The following is an 18,409-nucleotide window of genomic DNA, read 5'->3' on the forward strand; positions in this document are numbered from 1 at the left end:
GGCCAATACGCAAGACTACTGATTTCTGATGAGGGAAGGGGAAGAAGCTCTTTACAGTTTCTTCCTTTTTTGTACTTCTAAATCCATAGCTTCTCTAAAAGCCACATGAATTGTCTCTTCCTAGAGGAGGGGTGAGTGTGAGAGGGTTAGTGACAGGTCGCGGCTCCACTGGTTACTGTCTTCTGTAGGCCGGTTGTAAATATTTACTTTTTTTTTTTAATTTTTTTTTTTAACGTTTATTCATATTTTGAGAGACAGAGCATGAGTCGGGGAGGGGCAGAGAGAGGGGGAGACAGAATCCGAAGAAGGCTCCAGCCTCTGAACTGACAGCACAGAGCCCGATGTGGGGCTCGAACTCACAGACTGTGAGATCGTGACCTGAGATGAAGTCAGACGTTTAACCAACTGAGCCACCTAGCCCTGTAAATATTTACTTTGTGCAACGAGTGACACTCTTCTCTCCCTGCTTCTTCATGGGCTGGGGTGCTATCTGGGACCTAAATCTAAAGTATGACAGCTGGGGTGCCTGGGTGGCTCAGTCAGTTGAGCATCCAACTCTTGATTTTGGCTCAGGTCATGATCTCATGGTTGTGCGAGGAGTCCCACATTGGGCTGTGCTGACAGCACGAGCCTACTTTACATTCTCTCTCCCCCCCTGCCCGCCTCCGCCCCATGCTCATTCGCATTCTCTCTCAAAATAAATACACACGAAAAAAAAAAGTACGAGGGCTAATGAGGAGTTTTAAAAGTAGGCATAATTAGATGATGATGCACCTGACCTACATTTCTACTTTTCAAATTTGCGAATTTTAAAAGTTACGCACATAGTGACATTATTCATAAAAGCCAAGAAGTGGACACAATCTAAATGGATAAATGAAATGTGGAATACCTACACAATGCAATACAGGCCATGAAAAGGAATGAAATCCTAATGCATGCTGCAACATGGCTGAACCTTAAAACATTATGCGAAGTGAAAGAAGTCAGACACAAAAGACCATAGATCACTGGACTGCATTTATATGAAGCTTCCTAAGTAGACAAATCTATGGTGGAACAGGAAGTTTATTAGTGGGAGTTAGGGGCTGGGCGGGGAGTGAGGGGAAATGGGCAGTGAATGCAAATGGGTACAGGGCTTATTTGGGGGCACCAAAAATATATATATATATATTTTAATGTTTATTATCATTGAGAGAGAGAGAGAGAGAAAGAGAGCGAGCGCACAAGTGGGGTGGGGCAGAGAGAGGGAAACAGAATCTGAAGCAGGCCCCAGGCTCTGAGCTGTCAGCACAGAGCCCGATGTGAGGTTTGAACTCAGGAGCTGTAAGATGTGAGATCATGACCTGAGCCGAAGTCGAACGCTCAACTGACAACCGACCGAGCCACCCAGGCGCCCCTACTTTAGAATTCTAAGTACAGTAATTTAGATTTTCAGTTGATGCCACTGCAAGCCTGTAAACCCAAACCTAACGTTTGGTTATAACAAGTTTCCTTGTGCTACTTTACTACACTGTTGTTCTGAGGACTGGCTATTGGCAAAGCGCAATTTCTACCAAAATAAACTAGAAATAGCACTTTGGGAACAAATCATATCCTGATAGATGAAGGGGATACCAAGGACCATGAAACCATGGAATAAAGCAGAATTCTACAGGACGGTTGAGAGATTTTTCTTGACTGGAGCTGGGTTTTTTTGTTTGTTTGCCTGTTTTGTTTGTTTTGTTTTGTTTTTTTTTTTTCCCAACGTTTATTTATTTTTGGGACAGAGAGAGACAGAGCACGAACGGGGGAGGGGCAGAGAGAGAGGGAGACACAGAATCGGAAACAGGCTCCAGGCTCTGAGCCATCAGCCCAGAGCCCGACGCGGGGCTCGAACTCACTGACCGCGAGATCGTGACCTGGCTGAAGTCGGACGCTTAACCGACTGCGCCACCCAGGCGCCCCAGTGTTTTGTTTGTTTTAATAAGCCCCAGCAACCCCCAAAATGATGACTAGTGATCACCTTTTAGTTGAGCAATCATTTGAATAAAGTGCCAAAATACAGCTCAGGGATTTGCTCACGACAGCAAACAGCCTACCTGTGATGGATGAATGTGTACTGTCATGAAGAGAAAGGCACTCATGGACACGCACCTGTATTATACGGATGTTCAGCATGTTCTAAAGCATCATCTAGCTCTTTCTCCAGAAACCACTTCCGAGATGCATCTGAGAGAGCCGAAGCTTTCTTTTCTGACTTCAGATGAAAGTCCTTTTCTTTAGCTTCTTCCCACTATACGCAAATAAATGAAAGAAAACAAAAATCACCTAAAAATTGGGGTAATGTCAGTTCCTACAGTGGAATAGCTCCCTTCTGTCTCCTCTACTCCACTTCCTTCGGGATTCCCATGGTACGTGGGATCTGTTTGGTTTTAGGGTAATTTGGGTGCCAATCTTGGCCCAAGGCTGCTGAGGAAACTTCAAGGTGCAGGCACGTGTGATGTACCACTCAGTACCTCCAAGTGCCACAAGCACACACACAGGTGCCCACTGTCTTTGCAATAACAAGTCATTTCAACACATTTCACATGTCAAACCTTGCAGGATGTAGTTTTTAGAATTAATGATAATTTTCTTATTTAATTTGCATGCTATCGCTTAATAGTAAGATCTGCAAAGTTCAGAGAATAAGTTCTTTGCCCAGCTCTGCCATGGAAGTCAAGGAATTTCTATTAACCCCTACTTTCTTCTTCCTACAGTGAGAAAACAATTATCTTAAGATTAGCTCAACGGTAACTAAAAATAACACGTTTAAGATATTCTACAACTCCTAAAGTTCATCAATGTTCTATGCTGTAGTGTTTATATGCAAACATATAGTTTTTTAAATTTAAACCCAGTTAGTTAACATATAGTATAATTTTTGTTATAGAAATGCTAACGCATTAAATATGTGTGAAATGACACAATTTTAAGGAATCATTAGGGGCCAAGAAATCCAGGCCTTTCCCATTACTGATAAGGAGGCCGAGTTTTAGTGATTTCCCAAGGCCTCTCAGTAATCAGGCTAGCTTTAGAAGCCAGGACACCAGATACAAAGGAGGAAAGCCCTTACAGTGATCCCGAGTCTACCCTCACACTGTTTCACCCAAACTACAGCAGCACCTAATAGTGTGCAGTCCAGCGCTAAGGTCAGCAATCCTCGAAGACGTGGGCTCCCACCATAACGTTCCTGAGAACAGCCTCAGTGGGCATCATTCCCGCCCCTCCCTGTCCTTGACCGAAAGTGTTCTCACACAGGGCCACGTTATATGGGGTAGGAGGAAAATGAATAGGAACAGGCACTCGAAGGAAATACATTATGAAAAGCTTTCAGAATAGACATCACGACAGAGCAGCATGAAGAGGAGTGAACTACAGCCAGCCCTCTGGTTCCTGACCTCTCCCTAGCTCCGCAGTGTCCTCGGGAAGTCCGCTCTGTCTGCGATAATATCGACAGAGCATGGGTGCCAGAGCTACTGGTGGGATCCACCAAAGGATTCATCTGTGTGACATGCTCTTCGTTGCCTCCTTGAAATCCATTCTCTGACTCTTCTTGAGGAATAGAATTCTAATTTTATTTCGGATGATAATGCTCCCTGCTAAAAATGCTACATTTCCCAACATCCTCTGCAGACAAATGTGGCTAGAATGTGATGTGGGACTTCTAGAAAGGAGTTACAGAGTTGTCTCAGCCGGGAGTGGGCCCTTTTCTACTTCTGCCCTACCTTCTTCCTGCTGTCTGGAATGTATATGTGATGGCTGGAAAGCCAGCAGTCATCTCGGGTGGTAAGCTGTCCTCAAGAACGAAAGCCATGCACCAAGAAGTGGCGCAGAAAGACTGAAGGAGGCACTTTCCCTAATGACCTTGGAGCCAGGAAACCAGCCCTGGGTTTCCTACCCCCGGACTTCTTTCACATGAAAAAGACTTACGTCTTGCTCATTGTCACTATTATTTCAGGTTTTGTTAGTAGTAGCTACATATAATTCCTAACCGTTTAAAGCTGTCTACATTGTAAGAATCAAAAATTAGGTAAAATTAAATAGTAATATTATCCAATCAGCCAGAACAAACCCAATCCAGGAAGCTGAGAACTTGAGAGGCACTAATGTCATTGAGAAAGATGCCTAGTCATTTTTAGGTATCGTATTAGATTCCTTCTCTGTATATACCTATTAAAATTAGATTCGCTTTTCCAAGAGGAATTATCTGGTTTGATGCTTCTGTTGTTTGATTATATTTCAAAATTTATACGATGAACAACAAAAAAATCTGTAACCCCATTCTTACCTTTTTAGCTCCCTCCCCCACCATTGCATTCAATACTTCTGTTTCTTTCCTTCTGTTTTCCCGAAGGAGTTTGGCCACTTCCCGGTAACATGCGTTCCGCTGTAGATCATCACATCTTTGTTTATGTAAAGCTTGAATTCGCCAGTCGGCATTTAGACACGCTTGTTCAGCTTCTGCCAAATTTTCTTCAATTAACTAAGAAATATTTGTAAATTTCAGAAACAAGGTCAGACTATATATAAAATATGGTATATCTGTTCACTGTAACCAAGTTTCTAGGGTAGCTGTTTGTAACCTAACGGTGTTTACTTTCACTTTTTATTTTATTTTTTTTTAACATTTATTTATTTTTGAGAGACAGAGTGAGACAGTGTACAAGCAGGGGAGGGGCAGAGAAAGAAGGAGACACAGAATCTGAAGCAGGCTCCAGGCTCCGAGCAAGCGTTCAGTACAGAGCCCGATGTGGGACTCGAACCCACGAACCGTGAGATCATGACCTCCGCTGAAGTCGGTCACTTAACCGACTGAGCCACCCAACCCAGGCGCCCCAACCTAATGGTATTTAAAACAAACTGGTGTCCAGGACCCAGCACAAACCAATTACATCAGCTTCTGGGGTGGCGAGATGTTGGAACTTTTACAAAGGTGATTCTAATACATAGCCAAGACTGAGAATTTCTAGGCTCAGGAATGGGTAGGATTAAACAATTCCCACATTTCAACCCGTGAAAAGGAGTCAGAAGAGCCCATTCTTACAGACTGAACAAAAGCCTATACGGAAAAATCAATGGTGGGCTATGCTGATGGGATCAGCTAAGGGATGGTTGTTGAACAGAAGACAGGGAAGTCTTATATTGTTGCTGGCTTTTGGACCAGGGCCAGGCCTGGCCACAGACCTACTCAGCATTTTGTTGACTGGATGATACAGAAAGTTCTTTCTTGAAGTTCTCGAATTCTATTTCAATTCACTTGAGCCAGCATTTCTGAAAGGGTACTCCACAGAAATTGTACAAAATAAGTTTGGAAAATTTTCTTAAAGCCTCACAATGTACCATATCCTCAAATTTGGCATGAAAAATCCTAACTTCTTTTTTTAAAGTTTATTTATTCAGAGAGAGAGAGAGAGAGAGAGAAAGAGAGAAAGAGCAAGAGCAAGGGAGAGACAAAGAGGGAGAGAGAGAATCCCAAGCAGGCTCAGCACTGTCAACACGGATACAGCCCAATGTGGGACTTACTCCCACGAACCGTGAGATCATGACCTGAGAAAATCAAGAGTCAGATGCTAAACTGACCGAGCCACCCAGGTGCCCTGAAAAATCCCAGCTTTAAACAGCACTTCCAATACTTAGTTGCCACCTATTTTACTGAATAATAGTTATGAATATTCTACAGAATATACTTTGGAAACCCTGGCTTATATACCAAGCAAAGACCTGATGTTTTGCAACTAATCTGCTCAGGGATAATTTCTGAGACATAACACAGTAGGTTAGTATTTATGAAGTTATTATTTCCCTTGTATCTTCTAGATCTTAAAATTCTCAAAATATAAAAGATACTTGTATATGTCTGGCAGTGAAGTAAGTAGCCTATAAATAAAATAATGTGAGATTCTAAGAGCTGTGATAACTGAAGCAAAGAAATGAATTAACTCCTTTGCAGAGTTCAATTTTGAATTTTCTCCTTTGAGAGGATGACAGATGGGGGAGGCAGGGCAGGGAAAAATAAACACAGAAAAGGATGACAGATGGAAACTTCCCCCTCTCTATGTGCACTAAGTTTACCATATTTTTACCTTCTGAGTTTTTTGGTTCTGAGTTTGACCTGCTTCTATCAGTTTATGGAACATGTGTTCTTCAAGATCCACTTTTCGTCTATAGGTATCTGCATCTTCTCTCATTTCTTTTGCAACAGCTTCCTGATTTCTAATAAGATTCTGTTAAAAAAAATTTGTAAAAAAAAAAAAAAAAAGAGAAAACACAAATCTATATAATAATGCTAGAACACAAAATGACTCCCCCCCCCCCCCCCCCCCCCCCCGCCGAATACTAGCATACAAATAAGAACTGTGGTCACCTAATTTTCAAAGTAGAAAGCAAACAGCAGTGACATCAGTGAAAATAAAAGTAGGGACCTCTGAAAATACTCTCATCCAAAAAAGCACTGAGAACACTTGCAAAACCAACTCTTTCAGAACTCTGGAAATTAACCAAAGGCTTGAAGCAATTTGAAGATCATTTACTCATAAAAATGGCTCCATCTTGGTAAGAACAGAAAGCATTAGGGCTTTTTTTTTTTTTTAATTTTTTTTTTTTCAACGTTTATTTATTTTTGGGACAGAGAGAGACAGAGCATGAACGGGGGAGGGCAGAGAGAGAGGGAGACACAGAATCCAAAACAGGCTCCAGGCTCTGAGCCATCAGCCCAGAGCCTGATGCGGGGCTCGAACTCACGGACCGCGAGATCGTGACCTGGCTGAAGTCGGACGCTTAACCGACTGCGCCACCCAGGCGCCCCGCATTAGGGCATTTTTAACTTGCCTCATCCCTAGTCCCGCCCTACCCTTAAGCTCTGCATTAGCCTTTAAGACCAGCAACCTGGCAGCCAAAGGAGGGGGCAGAATGGAGGTGGGACTCCTACAAATTCCCACTGTCCAGTAACGGTCCCCATTGACCCATACGGTGGTTCTGGAAGAACGTACTCCCAAAGCTGTCTTTATTTGTCATGACTCAGAACTCACTACCTTGAACCGCCTTTTCCCTGGGGACATTTGCTGAAATACATGAGAGGACCCTGGTGAATATCTTGGCTGCTGGAGAGAGCCTATCGCAGTGCAAACCACAAGCTAACCCAAAAGTATTCACAGAAAACATTGAAGAATTAGACGTCTGCAGGGCACTTTGAAAAGCTGATAGATTCCTGGAGACCTAAAAGTCCATGTGCACGTGGAAGGCTGTACACATGCGTAGGGCTATGTGAATGCTCAGATCTGAGGAAGCGCAGGGCTCTTAAGTCTGGTGAATGGAGGTTCTGCATAGTCAGGAAGGGAACTCTGGAGTTGTAAGTTGCAAAGCGAAGCGTTGAAGGCAGGCCCCAACACGATGCACACAGAGCCTCTGGGCAAAGACCTAGAGGCTTTACTGGTGCAAGGCAACTTAAGGAAATCTCTGTCCAGTCGCTAAAACCAAGTGAAGACTTTAATTTAGTTCTCTGTAAATTCAACTTTACCAAATCAACTCTGTGAAGTCACTAAGAAACAAGAAATGCTGAGGAGGGAGGAGAATCTGATTTTCAGAACTGTCATATCACATGATTTAAAATATCTAATTTTCTTTCTTTTTTTAATGTTTGTTTATTTTTGAGAGAGAGAGACAGAGCATGAGCGGGGGAGGGGCAGAGAGAGAGAGGGAGACACAGAATCCGAAGCAGGCTCCAGGCTCTGAGCTGTCAGCACAGAGCCCAACGCGGGGCTTGAACCCACAAGCTGTGAGATCATGACCTGAGCTGAAGGTGGGCGCTCAACAGACCGAGCCACCCAGGCACCCCTAAAATATCTAGTTTTCAATAAAAAATGACAGGAGATATTAAAAACCAAAAGCATGGCTGTGCGTACTTTGAATAGACATCAGCCACACGTTCTCCAGAGAAGATATAAAAATGGCCAATATACACATGAAAAGATGCCCAGAATCACCAGTCCTCGGAAAAATGAAAATCCAAACTGCAAGACACCACTTCATACCCACTGGTGAGGCTAGAATCAAAAGGACGGATGGTAACAACTGTTCACAAGAATGTAGAGAAACGAGAACTCTACACTCCTGGGTATAGATCTAAGGGAACTGAAAATACATGTTCGAACAAAAAGCTGTACATGAATTTTCAGAGCAGCACTACTCATCACAGCCCAAAGCAGAAACAACCCAAATATCCACCAATTGACAAATGGATAAACATTTATCATACAACGGAATATTATTCAGCCATAAAAAGGAATGGAGTACTAACTCACACCACAACGTGAATAAACCTTGAAAACTTTTGTGTGAAAGAAGCCAGTCACAAAAGACTACACATTGTATGGTTTCACTTATATGAAAGGTCACAACAGGCAAATCTATAGACACAGAAAGTAAATAAGTGCCTGCCAGGGTCAGGGGGCTGGGGAGTGAGTGCTAACAAGTAGTGTTGGGAAGGACGGCAAACAGAATTCATGAAGATTTAAGTTAAAAAGATGCGTAATAGCAACTGTATGTACCAAATAATCTCACTTAACCTTACTGATGATATTAGCAGTTATTTCCTAATTCAGGAATTTATTCCTGCTTTTCTAATTATCCACTGGCAACACAATTACCTTCATAATTAAAAATAAAAATGTGGGGCACCTGGGTGGCTCAGTTGGTTAAGCATTTGACTTCGGCTCAGGTCATGATCTCACAGTCTGTGAGTTCGAGCCCTGCGTCAGGCTCTGTGCTGATAGCTCAGACCCTGGAGCCTGCTTCGGATTCTGTGTCTCCCTCTCGCTCTGACCCCCCCCCCCCCATTCATCTTTTGTATCTCTCTGTCTCAAAAATAAATGTTAAAAAAAATTAAAAAAAAAAATGTTTTCCAATTATATGCAGAGAAGATATATGTATGAAGAAGTTTATTGCCAAAATTGTAAACCATTTAAACATCCAACAACAGAAAAAAAAGTTATTTTTTTATTTAGCTTATTTAAAGTTATTTAAAACTTATTCAAAGTTATGGTTCATCACTATGACAAATGACAATATGAAGATATGCAGTCATTTAGAAAAAGGATTTTAGTAAGTAAAAATGAAAAGCAGAATATAGAATCTTAGATACTCCATAAAGAAGCAAAACAATGTATGTGTACAGACTAGGGATTAGTAGGAAAACAACGGGAATCTACCAACAGCAAAGAGGAAAGACAACAGGGCGGTGGTTTAAAGAAGCAGGTGGGGGAAGAAAGCTGTCAATTCATTTTGTAAAATGAGCATTTTACGCCAGGGGGAATGAGGGGAAACTAATACCTACCCGGCATGTGCCAATATCAGACACTGAGCAGTAAAGGGTGACTCAGAAGCCTGAGCTATTCAAATTCTACACACTCCGAAGCAAAGATTAACCCTTGACCAGCTCTAAACCCCTGGAATATGGTGCCTGAAGATTGTGTCTGTATACCTGGGGCCTTGGGCTCCCCCAGACAGTTTATGCTAATAATGGTGCATGGCAGGAGCCTTGGGCCACACTAGATCAGCCTGAGCTCTGCAGAGTAAGTATCCAGGTTCAGCCACATGACGCTCCATGCCTGTGTGACTGCCTCCCAGTAAAACCCTGGATATCAAGACTCGAGTGAGCTTGCCTGTTGGCAGTACTCTACATGTGTTGTCATACATATTTGCTGGCAAAATTAAGCGCTGTCTGTATGACTCCACTGGCAGAGGATGACTGGAAGCGTGTGCCTGGTCTCTCCCGGACTCTGCACTGTGTGCCTTTTACTTTTGCTGAGGTTTTGTTTTTTTGTTTTTGTTTTTTTTTTTTCAAAATTTTTTTTCAACGTTTATTCATTTTTGGGACAGAGAGAGACAGAGCATGAACGGGGCAGGGGCAGAGAGAGAGAGGGAGACACAGAATCGGAAACAGGCTCCAGGCTCTGAGCCATCAGCCCAGAGCCCGACGCGGGGCTCGAACTCACGGACCGCGAGATCGTGACCTGGCTGAAGTCGGACGCTTAACTGACTGCGCCACCCAGGCGCCCCTGTTTTTGTTTTTTTTTTAAAGTAATCTCGACACCCAATGTGGGGCTCAAACTCATGATGACCCGGAGATCAAGAGTTGCATGCTCCATCAACTGAGCCAGCCAGGCGTCTCCTACCTTTGCTGAGTTTCATCTGTATCCTTCCACTGTAATAAACCATGATTACGAGTGTAACAACTTTTCCAAGTTCTGTGAGTCCCTCTAGCAAATCACTGAACCTGAGGTAGTCTTGGAGACTCCTATCGCTGACATCTAGATATAACTCATTTCATCATCACAGCAATGTCGACAAGGGTGGGCCTATGCCAAGGAGAAGGTACATATGCATGAGAAAGAGACCACGGCAGAGGCGGAAAATGGATTTGATGTAACAAGGTCCTAAGAGATGAAGGGGACGGAATCTGGATCAGAGGTCAGTATTCATTTGTTTGTGCTTTTATTCTTCTGTTAAAAAATTTTTTATTCAAAGTAGATATATATGGAATATTGAGCATGCATTTCCAGCAGAGGGCAACACAATATTGTCTGTTTTCTAGGATAGAATTGGTTTAGAAATACACACAGCTAATCTGAATGTCTGAATCTAGCGGACCAGATAAAATTCAAGATATAGTTTTGATGAGTAGGTTCAGTATTTTCTAACTCTATTAATAGTCTGCTTAATAAATACTTCCTTCAAAAGAGGGCAGAAATGGTATGGATACGTTGATGTGGGGAAAGAAACTCAGCATCATTTCTGAGGCATTCCTGCCAAAAATGTGTAAGTTGAACCTTGGATGAGGAAGCAACAAACAATAATTGAGGGACATTCTATAAAATATCTGGTCAAATGCTTCAAAAACATCATTGCTATAAAATATAAAGAAGTAAAGAAGAACTCAGGAATGGTGCCGTAGGAGACTAATGAGACAGGACAACTGAAAAAATGGATTATCTTAGATTTTCTTTTGCTCTAAAGGACATTTTTTTTAATGATTATTTTTGAGTGACAGAGCATGAGTGGGGGAGGGGCAGAGACAGAGGGAGACACAGAATCTGAAGCGGACTCCGGGCTCTGAGCTGTCTGCACAGAACCCGACGTGGGGCTCGAATTCATGAACCACGAGGTCATGACCTGAGCTGAAGTCGGGACACTCAACTGACTGAGCAACCCAGGTACCCCTGCTCTAAAGGACATTTTTAGGATGATTGATAAAATCTGAATAAGGCTTATACAACAGATAATGATATGTTCATTTCCCGATTTTGATAAGTGTTCTGTGGTCATGTATTCAGGATTCCTTGGTTTTAGGAAATAATACGCTGAAGTATTTAAGGGTGAAAGGGCATCATGTTTGCAACTTTCTCTTAAAAAGTTTAGAAAAAAAATGTATCTACGTGTGTATTAGTACACAGATAGAAAGAGAAGGATCATACCGATTTAGCAAAATGTTAATATTTGAGAATGAGAGAAACAGACTTGGAAATTCTTAGTATTTTACATGCAAATTTTCTGTTGTTTCAGAAATCATGCCCCCGTGGTGTCATCACCCACTTCCCCCAAAGGAAAGACAGTAAAAAGTAAATTTAGGTTTGGTCCAAATGAATTCAAAATCATAGGAGACTCAGCCAAAGTGTGAATCCCAGGCTCAGTTCTAGAAGTAGTTCAGTGTGGTAATTAAAAGTGTTGCAGATATGAATGGATGCCATATGTTTTAAATCTTATTTAATGTGAATAACAAACAGTCAATTTACCTGTCACATATTTGCAGTTATCACTAATTTCAAACTCAAAGTCTCACTTTAAGAGGCTGAGGGAAGTGAAAACTTATGGTTTCAACATTAAATAAATGAATAACAAAATGCTTTTCCCAAATGATAAATATTTATATTAACAAAATTCCTTTTTCCAGTGTCGTGGAAACTAAATTATATACTCTACGTAGATACTCGACAATTTGATTCCAGAAGATTCAAATTTAAAGTACTGTACAGCTCTCGTTTGATTTACCTCGTAAAACCCTTGTGAAGCACCAAGATAATTCTGTAGTCACTATTATACAGATAGAGGGAAACTCAGTACATCGACAGAAAATCCTGAGGCAAAATCTGGGGCTTACATCTGGTGCTTCAGACCCTAGACTAAGTTGCTAAGAGAAAGGTGAATTAAAGAATTACAACAAACTGTACATTCACACACTCTGGCTACAGACATTCTGGCTATCTTAACAATCCTGGGTGACATTATATTCTGCTTAAAAAAAAAAACAATAAACAAACATTAAAAAATCATGAATAAATACAATCTAAAAAGAGTATAAACCCTGCTGCTCTTACGGTGAAAACAGATGATTTATACCTTCTCATAAAGTCTTTTCTGTGATTCCAGTTCCAGATGTCTCATTTCTAGGTCTTTCGCTGTAGTAGCAATTTCTTGATCTCTCATATGTACCTATGGCCAAACAACAAACTGAACACCAAAAGGAATTTACAAGATAATTTCTGTTTAACAGATCTGGTAATCTTGAAATCCAAACAACCCACTAAACGTATTTACAATAAGAAGTACTGGGCTTTTGATATCAGAGTAATTGACAGTATATTAACACTCACTGTAGAGTCTAGGAATAATGTCTGAGTTAAAGTTAAGCTTAATTTTCTAAAAAGCAAAGTACAATTACCATATGCTCATCTACCCAGACTGGGAGAACAGATGGGAGCTCTTACCATATTATATCAGCCAATATTATGTGTTAGAAAAACTTGAGCAATATAAATTTGCGGTGGCTAAAAATATAGAATGTTTAATCTTATTAAATATAATATTATTTAATGTTCTTTTTGATTAAATGTCTATACTTTTGTAAATTCACTTTGGAACTCCAAGTTTAAAGGTGCCCTGCTTGGACTTAGTTAATTTTTTTTTCATGTTTATTTATTTTTGAGAGAGAGAGAGAGACAGATACAGTGTGAGCAGGAGAGGGGCAGAGACAGAGACACAGAATCCAAAACAGCTGTCCAGGCTCTGAGCTGCCAGCACCGAGCCCGACGTGGAGCTCGAACCCACGAACCATGAGATAATGACCTGAGCTGAAGTCTGATGCTTCACTGACTGAGCCACCCAGGTGCCCCTTGGACTTAGTTAATTTTAAGTTTACCTTTCCCCAAATTTTGATTACTTGGAAGCTTTTCACTCCTCTACACTAGAGGGTTTGAATAAGGCCTTCCTGAGGTAGACAGAGAAACTGAGGAGCTCTCTTAATACAATACTTGGCTTCCCAAAGTCCCCATTTCTTAGGCATGATACGTGTTTCAGAAAGAAAACCAAACAAACTACCCATCAGTCATCTCAGCCCATTCATTTATTCAGTAAACATTTAATGACTGCATCACTAGTTGTATCCCTGAGTTTTAGACATTGGAAAGATAAAAGACACACCATCAAATACCTCTCATCGGAGAAACAAAGGGTAAAAATGAAAATATGGTGGGGTGTACAAGAAGGATATACACCTGAGAAGCAAATAAACCACTGACTGGCAAGCAGTTCAACTTAAGGAGGTTCCTGAGAAAACAGCTGGCTCAAAGGTGGGGATGCTTGAGTTTATGAAACAAGAGTAGTAAAAATGCCAATAGGTGGAAGAGAGGTTTGGCACAGTTAATAATGCCTTTTAGGACTTTCAATTAGAAAAGCTCTTCTGTTTATGAATTTTTAGACACACACCTCGCTCTGTGCCAGAGCAAATGCACGTCCACTCTGCTCACTGCTAATGAACGTGCAGTCACTTGTACGTGTCGCGCTGGACCCAGTCTTCCTGCTGGTGCCTGAACTCTGAGTAGGAAAGCTCTCGCAGGTTAGCAGGGTCAGAGCTTGCTATCGGAATAAGGAGATGAGGGACAGAAGGCTGGAAGGGTGGGCAGAGGCCAGATCGTGCAACCTGAAAGAACTTTCCAGGATTCTTTGACAAAAAATTGCCTTCACCATCTCAAAGAGTTTGGAATAAAGAGGGCAGAGTTCTAAGCCTGTATTACTTTTGGAGAACACAGACACTTCTAGAATAATGTATTATCAACCTCATTTGCTAGATGAGATAAAAGGAATGATAGCTTTCAAAAACCAATTTAAAATTAATTGGCTTTAAACGAAACAAAAACTATCTGATGCTACAAAAAAAGAGATGACAGATTTCTAATATATGAATCCAAATATTTTCAGAGGCATGTGAGTGGCTCAGTTGGTTAAGCGCCCGATTCTTGATTTTGGCTCAGGTAATGATCTCCTGGTTCATGGGACTTAGCCCCGCATTGGACTCTGTGCTGACAGCATGGAGCCTGCTTGGGATTCTTTCTCTCTTTCTCTCTGCCACCCCTGCTCATGCTCTCTCTCTCAAAAATAAATTAAAAAAATACTTTCAAAGATTGGAAAATATTTAGTATTTTACTAAAATTAGGTTTAAAACTCCCTAGGGGCGCCTGGGTGGCGCAGTCGGTTAAGCGTCCGACTTCAGCCAGGTCACGATCTCGTGGTCCGTGAGTTCGAGCCCCGCGTCGGGCTCTGGGCTGATGGCTCAGAGCCTGGAGCCTGTTTCCGATTCTGTGTCTCCCTCTCTCTCTGCCCCTCCCCCGTTCATGCTCTGTCTCTCTCTGTCCCAAAAATAAATAAACGTTGAAAAAAATAAAAAAAAAAAATAAAAAAAAAAAAAAAATAAAACTCCCTAAATCAGTCTATACATTCAATGCAATCCTAATAAAAATGCTGTTAGGATCAGGGGAGGTAAGGATTCAGAAAGAAAGAGTGGTAAAATTCTCAAAGTCTATTTGAAATGATACACATTTGAGAACATGGAAGAAAACTATGAAAAGGCAGACTAATAGTGGGAATTAGGTCCGCTAGTCAGAAAAACGTTATAAAGCTGCCATTCAGTGTGGTGTTGGAGGGGATAAAGCGCGTGCGGGGATAGAACATTTAGTAACCATCCGCTGGCAAGTGACTCTGCTAATCAAAGAGTGGGTGTGACTGTGTGCCAAGAAAACCGTATTTGGGGATACTGAAGTATCAATTTCATTGTTTTTAAGATGTCATATAATTTTCATGTCAAGAAATTATTATTTACTTGAGTTCTTTTAACCATTTAAAAAGTTAAAACCATTCTTACTCAGGGTCCTTACAAAATAGGTAGCAGGCCAGATTAGTTGGTGCTTTATAATTTGCTGACCTTTGTGACACATCAAAGATCAAAACCAACAAACAAACCCACCACAGAGGGGTGCCTGGGTGGCTCAGTCGGTTAAGCGTCTGACTTCAGCTCAGGTCATGATCTCGCAGTTCATGGGTTCAAGACCCGTGTTGGACTCTGTGCTGACAGCTCGGAGACTGCTTCAGATTCTCTGTCTCCCTCTCTCTCTGCCCCGCCTCCCACCTGGCTCACGCTCTGCCTCTCTCTCTCAAAATGAATAAACATTAAAAAAAAAAAACCCAAAAAACAAAAAACGTAAAATTTGAAAAAATATGCATAAATGGTAATGTAATCTTAGAATGGCAAGGTCTTTCTAAATAGGACACAGGGGGTGCCTGGCTGACTTAGTCAGTAGAGCATCCAACTCTTGATCCCAGGGTCATGAGTTCAAGCCCCACACTGGGCATGGAGCCTACTTAAAAAAATAAAAATAAGTAAATAAATAGGACATGAAACCTAGAAATCATAAAAATAAAAAGTTATTCAAAAATTAAAGTATTTTGCATGATTAAAAAAAGACATGATAGCCACTCTTAAGAGACAAGCAACACTGACGTGAGGAAAACATTTGCAATGAACAAAAGGGTTACTGTCCTAACTCTATGCTGTATGCAGCCATTAGTTACAAATGTCTGTTGAGCGCTAAAATGTGACCAGTCCAAATTGAGGTGTCCTATAAGCTGATTACTGGATTTCAAAGATTTAGTTAAAAAAATTTTTTTAGTGTTTATTTTGAGAGAGAGAGACAGAGAGTGAGCAGGGGAGGGGCAGAGAGAGAAGGAGACACAGAATCGGAAGCAGCCTTCAGGCTCTGAGCTGTCAGCACAGAGCCACCCAACATGGGCTTGAACCCACGAACTGTGTGGTCATGACCTGAACTGAAGCTGGACGCTTAACCAACTGAGCCACCCAGGCACCCCTCAAAGATAAAGTAAAACAGCTCATTAACCATGTCTTTATACTAATTACATATTAAAATAATTTGCAAATATCTGGAGTTAAATAAAGTGTTGTTAAAATTAATTTCATCTGTTTCTTCTTACTTTTTTAATGTGGCTATTAGAAAACAAAATTGCCTATGTGGCTCACATTGTATTTCTACTGGATAGTGCTGTCCCAAATGGCACAAACAGCCCATGTAAATTGATAAGAGAAAACTTGATAGAAAAGCGGACAAATGATAATGGATATACAATTTATATTTCTTCCACAAATGGAAGACAAGTAACTGGAGAGATATTTAACCTCACTAGCAAGAAAAAAGAGGCAAATTAGAATATATGATTTCCACCCAGCAGATTGGCAAATGTTAAGACTGATGCACTCCAAATTGACTAGGGTATAGGCACTCTTACATATACACTTAAAATAACATAGGTGGGTTCATTTTTGGAGGATAATTTGGTATGCCTTGGAATTTACTCAACAAAACTGTGTCTGCAACTCAAGGTTTGTACTGAGAACATACAACCTAGCACCATCTTGGAGAGCAAAGCACTGCAAACAATATCAATGTCCAATAGCAAAGGATTAGTTAAATAAATTATGACGGTCACACAATGGAATACTATGCAACCATAAAAAAGGGAAAAGATAGGGGGTGCCTGGCTAGCTCAGTCAGTGGAGTATGAGACTCTTGGTCTCAGGGTTTGTGAGTCTGAGCTCCGTGTTGGGTATAGCGATTACTTAAAAATAAAATTTTGGGGCGCCTGGATGGCTCAGTTGGTTGGGTGTCTGACTTCGGCTCAGGTCATGATCTCACTGCTCGGGAGTTTGAGGCCCATATCAGATTCTGTGCTGACAGCTCAGAGCCTGGAGCCTGCTTCAGATTTTGTCTCTGTCCTCCTCTGCCCCTCTCCTTCTCGCTCTCTGTTTCTGTCTCTCTCTCTCAAATATAAAAAATAAAACAAAAAAAAAATTTAAAAAAAATCTTTAAAAGAAAAAGATATATATCCATTTTCTCATTTTATTTCTGGGGACAAAATGAGAGAAAGTAGGAAAGGTCTATTTTTGACTCCATGAATTTAATAATGGAAATTTTCTTATACTGGCCATGTGTACATTTTTATATTAAAAAAGAGTACTTCCCCTACTTCAGTTAGTGGTTAACTGATTCTTCTGTTTTTAGAGAAATAGTCATCAAGGACACCAGTCAAATTGACTAATTTTCTTGACATTTCTGAAAACTTAAAACTATTAATGAAAGAGATCAGGAAAAGCTGAGGGAAAAAGTAAATAAAATCAAAGGGTCTATTTAGTATTCATTGTGGATCCTGGCAATAACCTTTAACTTGAAGGTGGTCACGACATTTGAGTGAGAGTGAATGGAGATCATGTGTGGGAACTAAGAGAAGAATCACGAACCTTTCTCTCGATTTCATCGTTCAGTCTTCTTAGTTCCATTTCACGCTGATCTTGCTGAAGCTTCAGAAAGCGCCTTCTTGTAGCATCTTGTAAGTGCATTTCCTTCGCTCTCAGCTCTCTTTTCACAGAAGCTAGTCTTAAACACAAAATACGTCAAGAGGAAAGCATGAAAACATTTCCCAATGTGGATTTAAATGGAAAAATGCTACGTTTTGCAACAACGAAAGGCCTGGCCCACATCCCCAGCGTAGCTGCTGTTGTACCACACACAGCTGTAGGAGTAACACACACACACACACACACACACACACACACACACACACACACAGAACGAACGACGCCCATGTCTGCATTTGTGAAAATGACAAGCGGTCCAAACACAACTGGTTATTCTTTTCATATTTAAAAGTTCCTAACAGGTCTACTCAGATCATCTCAATATAATCGATATCCTTTATCTGAAGGAAGAATGCCAAAAAACGCTCCAGTGTTACCAATTATGCATGCTTATTCTTTCAGAATTTTAGGAACAGGTTACTGCTCAGTTCAGTCATTCTTTTTTTTTTTTTTTTTCAACGTTTATTTATTTTTGGGACAGAGAGAGACAGAGCATGAACGGGGGAGGGGCAGAGAGAGAGGGAGACACAGAATCGGAAACAGGCTCCAGGCTCTGAGCCATCCGCGGGGCCCGACGCGGGGCTCGAACTCACGGACCATGAGATCGTGACCTGGCTGAAGTCGGACGCCTAA

The 18,409-nt window shown here is 41.2% G+C and overlaps 1 protein-coding gene across 13 annotated transcripts in view; it reads right to left on the reverse strand.

The window, feature by feature from the left end:
* The window catches only part of TBC1D31 (TBC1 domain family member 31), a 100,713-nt gene that overhangs the window by 7,880 nt on the left and 74,424 nt on the right, over positions 1–18,409 (reverse strand). For 7 of the 13 annotated variants that reach the window (XM_045453778.1, XM_045453771.1, XM_045453769.1 and 4 more), the window contains 5 exons: positions 17,660–17,795; positions 12,418–12,510; positions 6,108–6,248; positions 4,313–4,507; positions 2,137–2,275 (listed from right to left, as the gene is read on the reverse strand). In XM_045453778.1, coding sequence (XP_045309734.1) covers positions 2,137–2,275; positions 4,313–4,507; positions 6,108–6,248; positions 12,418–12,510; positions 17,660–17,795 — 704 coding nt within the window. The remainder of the gene's footprint in view (positions 1–2,136; positions 2,276–4,312; positions 4,508–6,107; positions 6,249–12,417; positions 12,511–17,659; positions 17,796–18,409) is intronic. The other 6 variants (XM_045453772.1, XM_045453775.1, XM_045453782.1 and 3 more) reach the window with 3 other exon arrangements.

Source organism: Leopardus geoffroyi, chromosome C3 (genome assembly GCF_018350155.1).
Source record: "Leopardus geoffroyi isolate Oge1 chromosome C3, O.geoffroyi_Oge1_pat1.0, whole genome shotgun sequence".
Lineage (NCBI taxonomy): Eukaryota > Metazoa > Chordata > Mammalia > Carnivora > Felidae > Leopardus > Leopardus geoffroyi.